The sequence below is a fragment of the Pyrus communis genome, chromosome 2 (assembly GCF_963583255.1).
Source record: "Pyrus communis chromosome 2, drPyrComm1.1, whole genome shotgun sequence".
Classification (NCBI taxonomy): domain Eukaryota; kingdom Viridiplantae; phylum Streptophyta; class Magnoliopsida; order Rosales; family Rosaceae; genus Pyrus; species Pyrus communis.
This window is the reverse complement of record NC_084804.1, coordinates 15,671,746-15,683,879: the sequence shown is the minus strand read 5'-3', so window position 1 is coordinate 15,683,879 and position 12,134 is coordinate 15,671,746. Positions and strand designations below refer to the sequence as shown.

The following is a 12,134-nucleotide window of genomic DNA, read 5'->3' as shown; positions in this document are numbered from 1 at the left end:
AGAGTTACAGTTTATGTTAGTGACATGAATCTCACTAAAACTCTAGAAGAGCTTGAGAAAACTGTTTCGCACCTGAAGACGGAATTTGAGATGAAAGATCTTAGGAAAACTTGTTTATACGTCGAACTGAAGTTCAAGCGTTGTTCTGACGGTACTTTAGTTTACGAGTCAAACTACACCCCGAAGGTGTTACCTTTTAGTATACCTATGATCTTCCATATGCTATATGCGAATGAGACCCTTGAAGAGGTTATGGAATCCGAAATTCAATATCTAAGTTCAATTTTGCACTTTGTTGTACTTAACTCATTGTGTTAGATTGAACATCTCCTTCGCTGTTGATTTATTGGTAAAGATGCAGCACCGCGCCTACACGCGACCACTGAATTGGTATTAAGGACGTTTTTCCGCTACCCTGAAAGATGCTACAAATTTGGGCTAATCTCAATGCATCTTGAGCAGATCCGACCCCCTAATCCTTGAAATGATGTTTGCCTTGTTTGTTATGCTAACTTCAATTACTTATCAAACCTGGACAAGGCACATTCCTAAATGGTTATGTCTTTACCTTTAGAAATATCGCAATATCTTAGAGGTCCACGACATGACCTTAGTTGCGAAATCTTCGAATTGTTCCAAGACTCACATTACTTCACTACGCTACATGTGAGACTTGGTTGAGAGCTCTTGTTGAGCATATTCAAAGTACTTGTTGTTTTCATCCATCGTTGAGTCTCGATGACGATCCATGAAGATTATGCCGCATATCAACTCGACCAAGACATGATACGTCAACGAAGTCAACGCCAAGACATATTGCGTCTACATCTACATTAGCAAAGCATCAGGAGATTGAAGCATGCAAGCCGATCCCAGACAACCTTGCCGACTTCTACACGATGTCACTGCCGAAGTTAACCTTCCAGAAGTTTGTCTGAGGAATTGGTATGCCTAACTATTCATATGCAATACTTATAGTTCTCATTTGGAAGTTCTTGCAAACTCAGGAGGAGTATCCAGAAGTATACTCACTTGATCTTAATGTACTTTTTTCCCTACGATTAGGAGCATTTTTCCCACTAGGTTTTTGCTACCTAACTGGGCTTTGACGAGGCACCCATCCTGGACTGGTCATACCCTTATGAGTTCTTCTACTTGCGTTCAGAAGACGTATATTTTTTACTTGAAGCAACTTCTCACTTTTCTCCTTAGTCTACGAGTTTTTATCCCACCTTGGGTTTTACCATAGCGAGGTTTTGTGAGTTTTACCTTTTATACATTCTTCCGTTTATCTGAGACTCGCATTCGCTCATTGTGCCGACGACTCCATCAATTGAACTTCATCACTGAAGACCTGATAGGCCATTTGTTTGAGTATTTATACACTCAAGAGGGAGTGTTGCAGTCCTATTAGATTAGGAATGTGATTGTATAAATCCTAACATATCAAAGATATCCTTATGAGATTCTAACCTATCTCTTAGACTAGATATTACCCTATTAGAGTTGTAATCCTATAGAGGTAAGGAATTTACCTTCTCTACTACTATAAATAAAGGCACAATGAAGTGATATAACACACATCTCACAATTAAATCTCTCTCTTCTCTCTCTTGCCGCCGTCCTCTCTACCTCACTAGTCCTAAATACAATTCAGTCAAATAGACCTACAACAATTTAATATTTTTTTATGTAATTTTTTGTTTGCATATTAATTTTATTAGTTTAGTATCTTTTTTTTTTTTGGATGAAGATTAGTTTAGTTTGATAAAAAGCTTGAAGGGCCACAAAAAAAGAAAAAAGGTCCCCTAAGATTATTATAACATAATTACACGCAACCAAGGAGATTAATGACGGAATTGGATCCCATTTGGTTTCACTTTGGGGGAATTCTAGGGATCTTCACATCTTAACCATTCATCGTGTATTGCACGGTCAGAAATCATTTGACTTTTTTTATTTAAAATTAAACACAAATAATATCTAACAAAAACTTGTCACACGATGTATGATGAATGATTAGGATGTAGGGATCCTTAAGATCCCCACAAAGTAGATCCGGAGAGGATCCTCTTCCCTTAATTGACAACTACTCATCTTATAATGCTCCATAAAAAATGCAATTGTCCTTTGCAAAGCTAATATATAGCGTTCTCACATCCACAATAAAGAGTTTGTTGTAACAAATATTATTTTTCAAAAGGGGCACAAAATGGATGATGTATTGAAAATGTTCAATACCTCAGTCTCTTTTCGTTTACATTATAATTACAATGATTAAGAATATTAATCCATGAAATTTATACGTATTACTATAGTAGCTATTCATATATACATGGCACAATAAGAGCTCATATCATATATTAGAGTTAATTAACGTCAAATTAAGCAAAAAAAGATTAAAGAGAAAAATTAACGACATAAAACACAATGATAAACTCCTCAAACTAAAAAAAGGGATACCAAATAAAAATCCGAGAAAAATACAGGACCAAAATGCTATTTCAAAAAAAAAAAAAAAAAAAAAAAACTTTTCCTCTCCAATTTTAAATGCAAGAGAATTAAAATTAATTTATTATGTCATAAATAAAAATAGTGTTGTTATTTCCAGCCAATATTTTATTTCTCTATCCATTTTTTTAATGAAAATTTTATTATAAGTTTGCCCATTTGTAAAATAACTGATAAAGACCTTAAAAAATAATAATAGGTTGGATGCGAAAATGTAACAGGAGCTCTAAACTTACATTAAGTTGTGAAATGAATGGACAATATGTGAGCCAAATTCACAAAAGATACATAAAGGATGAGGGCAGAGGAAATTCTAGAATGAAAAATTGTGGATGCCCTTTCCAATTAAAGAGTAAGAAGCTAGCAATTGATGTTGATTGGATACTGACGGTAATATTATTAGATTGCATAATCACACAACAGAGCATTTGGAAGGTCATTCATTTTCTAGTAGATCATCGTCGAATGAGACTTTGTTGTTGAGCAAATATCATTACAATTTTTTTTTTTTTTTGGGAATAATAAAGGGTGAGGGAATAGCATTTCAAATTTTTCACTTTATATGGTGAGTGAGATTATTATTTAGTTGGGAAAATAAAATAACGAGGTGAGTCTAGCCTCTATTGTAACTAATAAGGTGATGAGATGCATGTGAACCAATATTTTAATAAATACGGTGTTAAATTTTTGCCCATACATCTTGAATTCGAAACCATTTTTTTAAATATTATTGAATAGTTTCACGCTCGGTGATGAGCAAAAGTGAAGTTGACCACTTAAACAAGTCATAAACTCCAATTCGACAAGAATATGCGAACCTAAATGTAGAGACTCTCACCCTTTAATTGTTCTCTTACAAATAGGTTTCCCCTTGGACACACAAACCCCCACCTGTACACTCCTTTTGCCTGTTCGATTCCAAATCCTCTTCAATTTACTTCGTTTTCATTACAATTTTAATTTTTTATTCCCCCAAAATTTTTATTTCCATATACCTATATATATATAACGTATACATTTAATTAGTAGCACAATTTTTCTGGGCTGTTACCTTTCACTTCAGAGGCATCGATTTCAATTTCGTAATTTCTAGGGTTAGGGTTTTCGATTCATTCGGCCTTGCGATCGATCGATCGGGTGGGAGACAATTATGGGTGGGGAGGGCGATTCCAGCGAGCCTAAAGTCAGTGGCCAAGGAGGAGAAGGAGGAGAGCAGATTAACATTCGATGCTCGAATGGTTCCAAGTTTTTGGTGAGGGCGAGCCTGGACTCGACTGTTGGGGCATTCAAGGAAGTTTTGGCTCAGAATTGCGATATTCCAGCTGATCAGCAGAGGTTGATTTACAAAGGTCGTATTTTGAAGGACGACCAGACCCTCACTAGTTATGGTACGCTCGATTTCATTCTCTGCTCGTTTCGATTTTTTAATATTTATTTTCTATTTTGTATCGTTTGATTGTGATGTGGGTTTGTGTAAATTTGTCGAAATTTGCTTATAATTTTGTTATATTTGTCTCGGAAAATTGATTTGGGTTTTGTGGTTTATCGATGAATGTTTCGGGTTGAGATTGTTGGATTTGGATGCTGTCAATGGTTGTGAAAGTTCCCATATGTCTTGTTTTGGGTGATTTACTGTAATCTAATCCATGGTTGGTTTCTTGTGTTGAAGGTCTGCAGGCAGATCATACGGTTCACATGGTCCGTGCCTTTGCTGCACCTGCATCAACCCCCGCTCCTCCGGCTGTTAATGCTACTTCTGCTAGTCCTACGACTGCTCCAGGTGTTACTCGCGGTGTTGGTTCCACTGAGCGTGAGGGGCTTCAGACTCCCGACCTTGGGGGATCTTTGTTGTTTGGGCAGGGTTTAAACCCACTCGGTGGTAGTGGAGGGCAGGGGTTATTTGGAGCTGGTCTTCCGGAATTTGAACAAGTGCAGCAGCAACTGACTCAGAACCCGAATATGATGAGGGACATAATGAACACGCCTGCCATTCAGAGTTTGATGAATAACCCTGATTTGATGCGTGGCTTGATTATGAACAATCCGCAAATGCGTGATATCATTGACCGGAACCCAGAGCTTGCACATGTACTTAATGATCCTGGCATTCTCCGACAGACATTGGAAGCTGCAAGGAACCCTGAACTCATGCGTGAGATGATGCGAAACACTGACAGGGCAATGAGTAACATTGAATCTTCCCCTGAGGGATTCAACATGCTGAGGCGGATGTATGAAAACGTTCAGGAGCCATTTTTGAATGCTACAACCGGGAATGCTGGAAATGATTTGGGTTCAAATCCATTTTCTGCTCTTTTGGGCAACCAGGGTGGAGCACAGGCCCGGGATGGGTCTAACAACCCTTCAACCACTGGCTCAGAAACACCTGCAGGTTCTGTTGCTCCTAATACAAACCCACTTCCTAACCCTTGGGGCGCTGCTGGTGGTGAGCTTCTCCCTCTTTGTTCTCTATTTTCCAAATATTAGTTTTGTTGATAGTGTTTTAATTTTATTATTCTTGACAAATTATGGGTATTAAATGGAAGAGACTTCACATGAAAGTATAATATTTTTATTGGCACTAACTTCTATCCTGAAAGTAGGACTGATATTGCCGTTGGAGATAGTCTTGGTTATGCAAACTTGTTGCTGGGTCTTGAATCTTAACACCAATATGCTTAGTTGTCAATTCCAACACTTGTTACATTTGTAGTTGTGGAAATTTTAGCATGATATGGCCCTCTCATTTTTAATGGGGGGGGGGGGGGGTATGTAGATGTTCTCAGTTTGTGCACCCTTCTGGAAGTTTATGTTCAAGTCTGCATAATATTATTTAAATCGTTGCATAAGAGTCTTTAGTAAATGCAGTTGCTTGTTTGACGTGGATTCAGTTACTGTTGACCTTCAAATTGATTATTAGGTTAACTTAGGCCTTTTACTGTTCTATTTTTGAGTTTTTCTTGTTTTTGTTTTTATTTTAATTTTATAGACTTTATCTTTTAAAAGAATAGGTTCTTTGAATATATTATGAAATCCATATTGATATATCATGATCTGAATTGTTAGGAGGAAATCAGCCAAATACTACCAGGACAAATTCTGTTGGGGATGGAAGGGCAGCCGGTATTGCTGGCCTGGGAGGTCTTGGTCTCCCTGGAATGGAACAGATGCTTGGTGGCATGCCAGATGCTAATGCAATGAATCAGCTTTTGCAGAATCCAGCGATATCACAAATGATGCAAAGCATGCTTTCCAATCCCCAGTACATGAATCAGGTACCATCATTTGACAAAGTTTCCCTCACCCAAGATGTTAGCATTTTCAGAAAGTGATGTTTTTTAATGTTTTTATTATGTTTAACTTTAGATTCTGAATCCACAACTACGCGGAATGGTTGATTCAAATCCTCAACTTAGAGAAATGATGCAAAATCCAGAGCTACTGCGGCAGTTAACAAACCCTGAAACAATGCAGGTATTTTCCCTTTCAAAAGTCTGCTAATTTTCCCCATTTCCTGCACGGATCTGTATTTCTTTGTTAATCTAGACATGCTGTCCCTAAGAACACAGAAATTGTTTGGCTTGTGAACCACCAATCTTTAACGTTAATCTTTTTCGTACTCTTGACTTTTCATCTTGTAGCAAATGCTCGCGTTACAGCACTCGCTATTTGCAGGCAATCGACAGCAACCAACTCAGTGAGTCTATAGACCTTACCATGCTTGCTTGGCTGGCTTCCACATTCAAATTTTGTAGTTATATTTTGTCGTTGTCTGATTGGTTTTTCACTTCATACTTCTGTCTAAATACAGCATCCTTCTAAGGTGTCAATGATTTCATAATATACTTGTGTCTAAATAAATATACATCATTTACCCCTAAATTATTTCTATGTCCATGGAGGTGTGTCAACTCATCTCAACTAGGAGTTTTGGCCACTGAAAAGGAAACAGAACAATACTTGTCCTTATGTTAACTTTATTACTAATCATTTGTTGCGTTCTTGCCAGGGATCCAACTCTCACCGGTGGTGCTACAGGTACATTGATAATAATGAAGTTCAAATATAATTAGGGGTTCTTGCAATTTTCTCCTTTTGGGTGTTCACTTTTGTTAATTTCTAATGTATAATCAGGTGCCCCCAATAATACTGGGTTGGAGATGCTGATGAACATGTTTGGAGGTCTTGGAGCCGGCAGCTTGGCCACTGCAAACCCTAATGGTTGGGCTCCCTATTCGTTCTCAATACATCTTACTCTTTATGAACTCAACTTTTTGTCACAAGAAGTCGAATTAAATCAACTGTTATGTTGTCTCTGAACATTTGTCTTTGCGGTTGCAGTACCACCGGAAGAGCTGTATGAAACTCAGCTAAGGCAGCTTCAAGAAATGGGTTTCTTCGATACCCAAGAGAATATCAGGGCATTGCAAGCCACTTCTGGGAACGTCCACGCTGCGGTGGAGCGACTTTTAGGGAATCCCGGGGCGTAACTTTAATCGGCTTCATGTTTTTATATTTATTCAATTGGGATTTTTTCTTGTGGACGTGTAAAAGTAGTAAAACTTGGAGTGAAGTCGTCTCAAGACACAAGACATACAGGCACTTGTAGATTACATTTTGGGGGTGTGGATAAGCAACAACACACACGATGATGATAGAGCTGTGAGCTTGTGGCTAAGCTTATGCCTTGCCCCAACTGTTTACCTGCTTATCTTACTCTCACTCATGTTTGCTTCAAAAGTGCTTTGGTATACAAAAGTGCTTTCTGGTTCATGTATACGTGCACATTTTTATTAAATAAATGGTTTCAAATTTCAATGCCTTGATTTATTGAATCGATTATCAGTCAATGCAACCATACAAGGCCCTTCTTTAGGAAAACAATTTACTTAACACGGGTATACTGCCGTTATAAATAGCACCCTTACATGAGTATCCTTGTGTAGGGGAACATGGCGATGAGATCCTTCATTTCTCTTTATTGTGTAATTTGGGTGTTTATCTATGTTTACCGAATAATAGCGGAGATCGAGTCTGAGATTTTAGATGCATGAAGAAGGCTTTTAACCGATTAAACTTACAACTTAAGTCCAATAATATACAACCAAAATAAAAGTTGAGGCCCAACAGGCTTCTGTACAAAATGACAATCAAGCCCTTCTGGGGTGAAAATTAATTATCCAAAGACTGTAGGCCCAAGTGCAAACTTTCTAAAAGTAGTAAACAGAACGGGGAGACCAAACTACAAATTCGTCGCGTTATTCGAGAGCCAAAGCTTCTGGTTTTGAAACCCCTTCTTCCTTCATATGTTTCAAGCGGTTCCAATGAGCTAAGGTAAATGCTCTTCCCGTTCACCTTCCATTGCTTTTTCTCGATCAACATCTTCCTTTTCTTCTTCGAATTATTCGCTGTTCTGGTCTTTTTTCTCTTGTTAGGTGTTGTGGTGATAGAACATGAATAAAATCTCAATTGCATGTGGTTTTTTTTCGTATGGATTTTGATTTTAAAGTTAAATTTGATCAAATGTGTGTTGCTTAATTTTCGATTTTAGTAGAACCCATGTCTCGAAATCGATAAATTCATGCATAAATGCAGTGATTTGGGTAAGGGTAATGCTTTGATGCATGTTTGTCTTGAAGTTTCCGGAATTAGATGGAGGTATCGAAATGTGCGAATAGATCAAGTTATGGGATCATTCATTAGGGTTTGAGCTGCTTTTCGTGTGGAAAAAAGTATGCATTGTTGGGAATTGGAGGCAAAAATTGTGTTTCTATGGGATTTGAGTTTGGGTCTTCTGTGTAAGTTGTTAAAGTTCAAAAGAAACTTGCAATGCAATTTTAGGTCATAATACCGAACTTAGAGTTTTCCCGCCAAGGAACAAGAAAGATAAAATGTTGATCATACAACATTTAATGTTTTTGCCCATTTGGATAAGGGTAGTTTCTTTGATGGACAATTGTCTCTAAGTTTCCGGAATTAGATAGAGGAATCAAAACGCATCCATAGAACAAATTATTTGATCATTCATTAGCCTTTAAGTTGCTTTTGGTGTGAAAAAAGTATGCATTGTTAGGCATTTGGAAGCAAAATTGGGGTTTTTATGAGACTTGAGTTTGGGTCTTCTATGTAAGTAAGTTTAAAATAAACTTGCAATGTAATTTTAGGTTATAATACCAAAATTGAGTTTTTCCCACCAAGAAAGAACGAGGGAGATAAAATGTTGAGCATACAACATTTAATGTTTTTGCTGATTTCACTTATTTCTTTATTTATAATGCACTTATTAGCACCTTCTTGTTTTAGAAATAGTAGTTTTCTACTTGTGTAGATAATTACAGAGGATGAACACTTGGTCAAACTACCTCTTGTAAGATATTACTTTTGTAGTATTGTGTTTAGATGAACTCTCCCAACGGTTTTAGCTATGTGTACTACTTTGCAACCTATGTCAAGGACGATCTAGTCTCTTATGCGCACCATTAGGGTCTGTAGGTGAGAATTTCTGATCAAGAACATTCTTCATTTGTCGTGCTCTGGCGATCTCATGCAAATAAGCTTGTCTGTTTTAGTTTCCCATTATAAGTTGGATTTAGTAAATCATTGGGTTACTATTTTGTTTCTAATTTTTACTGGTTTTTCCATCACAAGGTCAATTACTTCAGATGGTTCAGCAAACCATAGATTCTATAGTCAGTGAATATGGGATGGGAACTACAGAATCTGAGTCGTCTATTCATGATAAACGACAGCCAGTTCCTGTAAAGAAGACAGTGTTAAGAGATCTGCAAAATGTTCCCAAGGATAGACCCACTAGTAATGCCCCTAGAGTTTCGGGTACCAAGAGACCTTTACCTGAGAGGCCAATGAGCCCTCCTCAACACCAATCCCCCAGTAGCAGTCCTGCAAATACGCAGCTTGTCTATGTTCGTAGAAAATCTGAAGCAGATGCAGTCAGAAATAGTACATGTGATAATGCAAGCATTAATGCTGAGTGTCAGATGTCAAGGAAACTTAGTCACCATGAGGCAAGCACCCAACCCATACCCCAAACAAAGGAAACAAAAGTTTATTGTGTGCCGGCTTTTGCACCTTTTCCAGTGGCAGCTTCAACCATTCCGCCTGGAAAACCTTCAGTTCCGGTCCCGCCTAGTAAGTCTGGTACTGGACTACCACCAGCAGGAGCCAATGGTCATCCCCATACTTCTTCTACAGTGCATTGTTCAATGGGTCTAAAAAATCTGCACTGGGAAGAGCGATTCCATCAATTGCAGTTGCTATTGAGGAACTTGGACCAATCAGAACATGAGGATTATATCCAGAGTACGCACTTGAATTGAGAAAATCCACCTTAATATGTTTTGTTTGGATTTCCTTAAATTGTAACTTTACTGACTTACCCTTTGGATTTTGATTATCTGTTAGTGCTGCGGTCGCTCTCCTCGGTTGAACTGAGCAGACTTGCAGTTGAGTTGGAAAAGAGATCAATTCAGCTTTCACTGGAGGAAGGTAATATGATTCTCTTCTTTTTATGTTTTTTAAATATCTATTGTAGTTAGAAAGATGATAAAATGGAAATTCTTGTTTTATTATCTTACTACAAATATAATTATCGTGGTCTTTGTGTAACTCCACATTGGGAAAGTTAGCTATAATATAGATTAAGAAATCTATGACCTGCTTTCAAGATTTTTACCTTGCAAATGTTTGCCAAATCTGCAAAATATCTGTCTACTTAATCTGTGAAGATTCACAGGTTATTTTGGTTGAAATGATCTTTACCGTGGTCCTACCTATTTTAGCAACATTGTGAATAAATAGTCAGTTGACTTTCTTTTATAACCATTGACACCTTCGGTGTCTGCTATTTGGTTTCTCAAAATTCTCAAAGTTTTTCACGCGTTTGGTAGCTACTATGTTTTGCCATAGTTGTTGTTTGTGTAATAGGATAAAAGAGAATGTTTATATGAAGATAATTTAAACAATAATAATCAGTAAGTTTCTAAATTTTTTCTTCTTTTAAGGTAATAAGTAGAGATGTTTATGTCCACATGGCGCATGGCATACATATTTGTCCAGGTTCTGTAAGTAAGAAGATATTTTTTTCCTATCCTCATGCATAGAAAAATTAAGTCATCCATTGAGTTGGCCATCGTGGTGCCCACACGATACGGGTGAGTTGGTGATGACAAACCTTGCAAGGCAGCTTGCGCCTTATTCATTCTTGTCAATGAGTTAGGTTACAAATGTATGTGATCTGTGAATTGCTATCACTTTTAGATCCACTAAACTGATAGATGATATTTTTATTGACCTCTTTTGGGTGGATTTGTGTTTTCGGTACTTCAATGTAAGTGCAGTCGTCCAAATACGTGGCATCTATCTTTTTTCAAAATAATCCATTACTCCTTTGTCATGGACAGAGCCAATGAAGGCTCAGTGGTGGCACATGCCCCCACTTTTGTAATTTGTTTGTTTAGTTGCATGCTACAATTATATAATATACACGGGTTATCTTTGAAGAAAATATGTATCTAATATCCAACATACATTCATTCTACTTATACTCCATATCAAATATTATATGAGCAATAGTGCTCTTGTTCTGTCATTCAAACCGAAAAAACCCTTTCCCGCCTATCATGTACTTACATTTTTCTCGTCACTTTGCCACTCTCCACTACTATATTGAAATTTTTGTAACATTGAAATTGTGATACATCATCATTTGAAACCATCCTTAATATCATATTACGTATAACCATACTATAATAAGGTTTTCTTAGTTGTTTTCGGTTGCCCCTACTAGAAAAATTTCTGGCTTCGTCTCGCTTTGTCATTAAAAAACTCTATGATTCGTTTGAAAGCATAATGTTTCATGTCATATCTGCTAATCATGACCTCTTCCTTTTGGCGCCATAATTGTTGTAGCGAGATGGTGGTTACGTATCAACTTTTGAAGCTTTCTATTTATTTTTCCTATTATACCGCCCTGAATGTCTGGACGCGGCATAAAACCTCTCTCTTGCATTCCTCCTTACATCTCCCATTACTACAGCAAAAGAGTTGCAGCACGTTGGGCGATTGAATGTTCTGGGGAAATCTGTGAAGCAGTTTAAAGTGCCTTCAACTCAGGAAGACCGATCGGAGGATTGAAATGACACCAATGAAGAAGGAGCAAATTGTGCTAATCAGTAAATTGCAGCTGGATAAAAGTGTGCCTGCTGCTGCTGCTAGTTTATTTTCCACGGGTTCCGACCTTTTCTGCAGTTGGTTCTCCTGCTTGTATTCACCACAAGTTGTCTGTAAAATTTGGGTTGCCGTATGTGCACCACAAGTTGGTTCTCCTGCTTGTATGTGCAGTATTCTTACATCAGCTGTAGCCATAGCTGCTGAAAGTATTGAATTGTAACTGTTGAAAAATATAATTAAAAGGGTAAATTTGTCAACTGCTATCTCAATGCTTTGTTCCAGCGGTGCAGCTTCTAATCTTATACTTGTTTGTTTGTGTATTGGGCTCTGTCCTTTGAGGTGCATAGGGCCCAAAATGTGGTGGGCCTGTCACTATTTTAAACCCAAAGTTTATGTGCACGTTTGGTCTTTACAACTTAAGCCCAATTGTATGA

At 37.6% G+C, this 12,134-nt stretch overlaps 2 protein-coding genes across 2 annotated transcripts; both read left to right on the top strand.

Moving 5' to 3' along the window:
- The first annotated feature begins 3,326 nt into the window (after window positions 1-3,326).
- LOC137724409 (ubiquitin domain-containing protein DSK2a-like) lies at window positions 3,327-7,329 on the top strand. The gene is made up of 8 exons (XM_068463152.1): window positions 3,327-3,899; window positions 4,181-4,957; window positions 5,578-5,786; window positions 5,878-5,985; window positions 6,153-6,208; window positions 6,521-6,549; window positions 6,646-6,732; window positions 6,853-7,329. Exons 1-8 carry the CDS (start codon window positions 3,662-3,664, stop codon window positions 6,999-7,001), a joined length of 1,653 nt encoding a protein of 550 aa, XP_068319253.1. The 5' UTR covers window positions 3,327-3,661; the 3' UTR covers window positions 7,002-7,329.
- Window positions 7,330-7,650: 321 nt separating this feature from the next.
- Window positions 7,651-11,957, top strand: LOC137725889 (uncharacterized). The gene is made up of 4 exons (XM_068464724.1): window positions 7,651-7,845; window positions 9,160-9,831; window positions 9,934-10,017; window positions 11,567-11,957. The coding sequence occupies exons 2-4, from the start codon at window positions 9,174-9,176 to the stop codon at window positions 11,662-11,664; spliced, it is 840 nt and encodes a 279-aa protein (XP_068320825.1). The 5' UTR covers window positions 7,651-7,845; window positions 9,160-9,173; the 3' UTR covers window positions 11,665-11,957.
- Window positions 11,958-12,134: the final 177 nt, after the last annotated feature.

Coding starts and splice junctions, on each gene's coding strand:
- LOC137725889 (XM_068464724.1), top strand. CDS start 9,174: ATGGTTCAGCAAACCATAGATTCTATAGTCAGTGAATATGGGATGGGA. Junction 9,832..9,933: donor ACATGAGGATTATATCCAGA/GTACGCACTTGA, acceptor ATTATCTGTTAG/TGCTGCGGTCGCTCTCCTCG. Junction 10,018..11,566: donor TCAGCTTTCACTGGAGGAAG/GTAATATGATTC, acceptor CCATTACTACAG/CAAAAGAGTTGCAGCACGTT.
- LOC137724409 (XM_068463152.1), top strand. CDS start 3,662: ATGGGTGGGGAGGGCGATTCCAGCGAGCCTAAAGTCAGTGGCCAAGGA. Junction 6,209..6,520: donor AATCGACAGCAACCAACTCA/GTGAGTCTATAG, acceptor CGTTCTTGCCAG/GGATCCAACTCTCACCGGTG. Junction 6,550..6,645: donor TCTCACCGGTGGTGCTACAG/GTACATTGATAA, acceptor ATGTATAATCAG/GTGCCCCCAATAATACTGGG.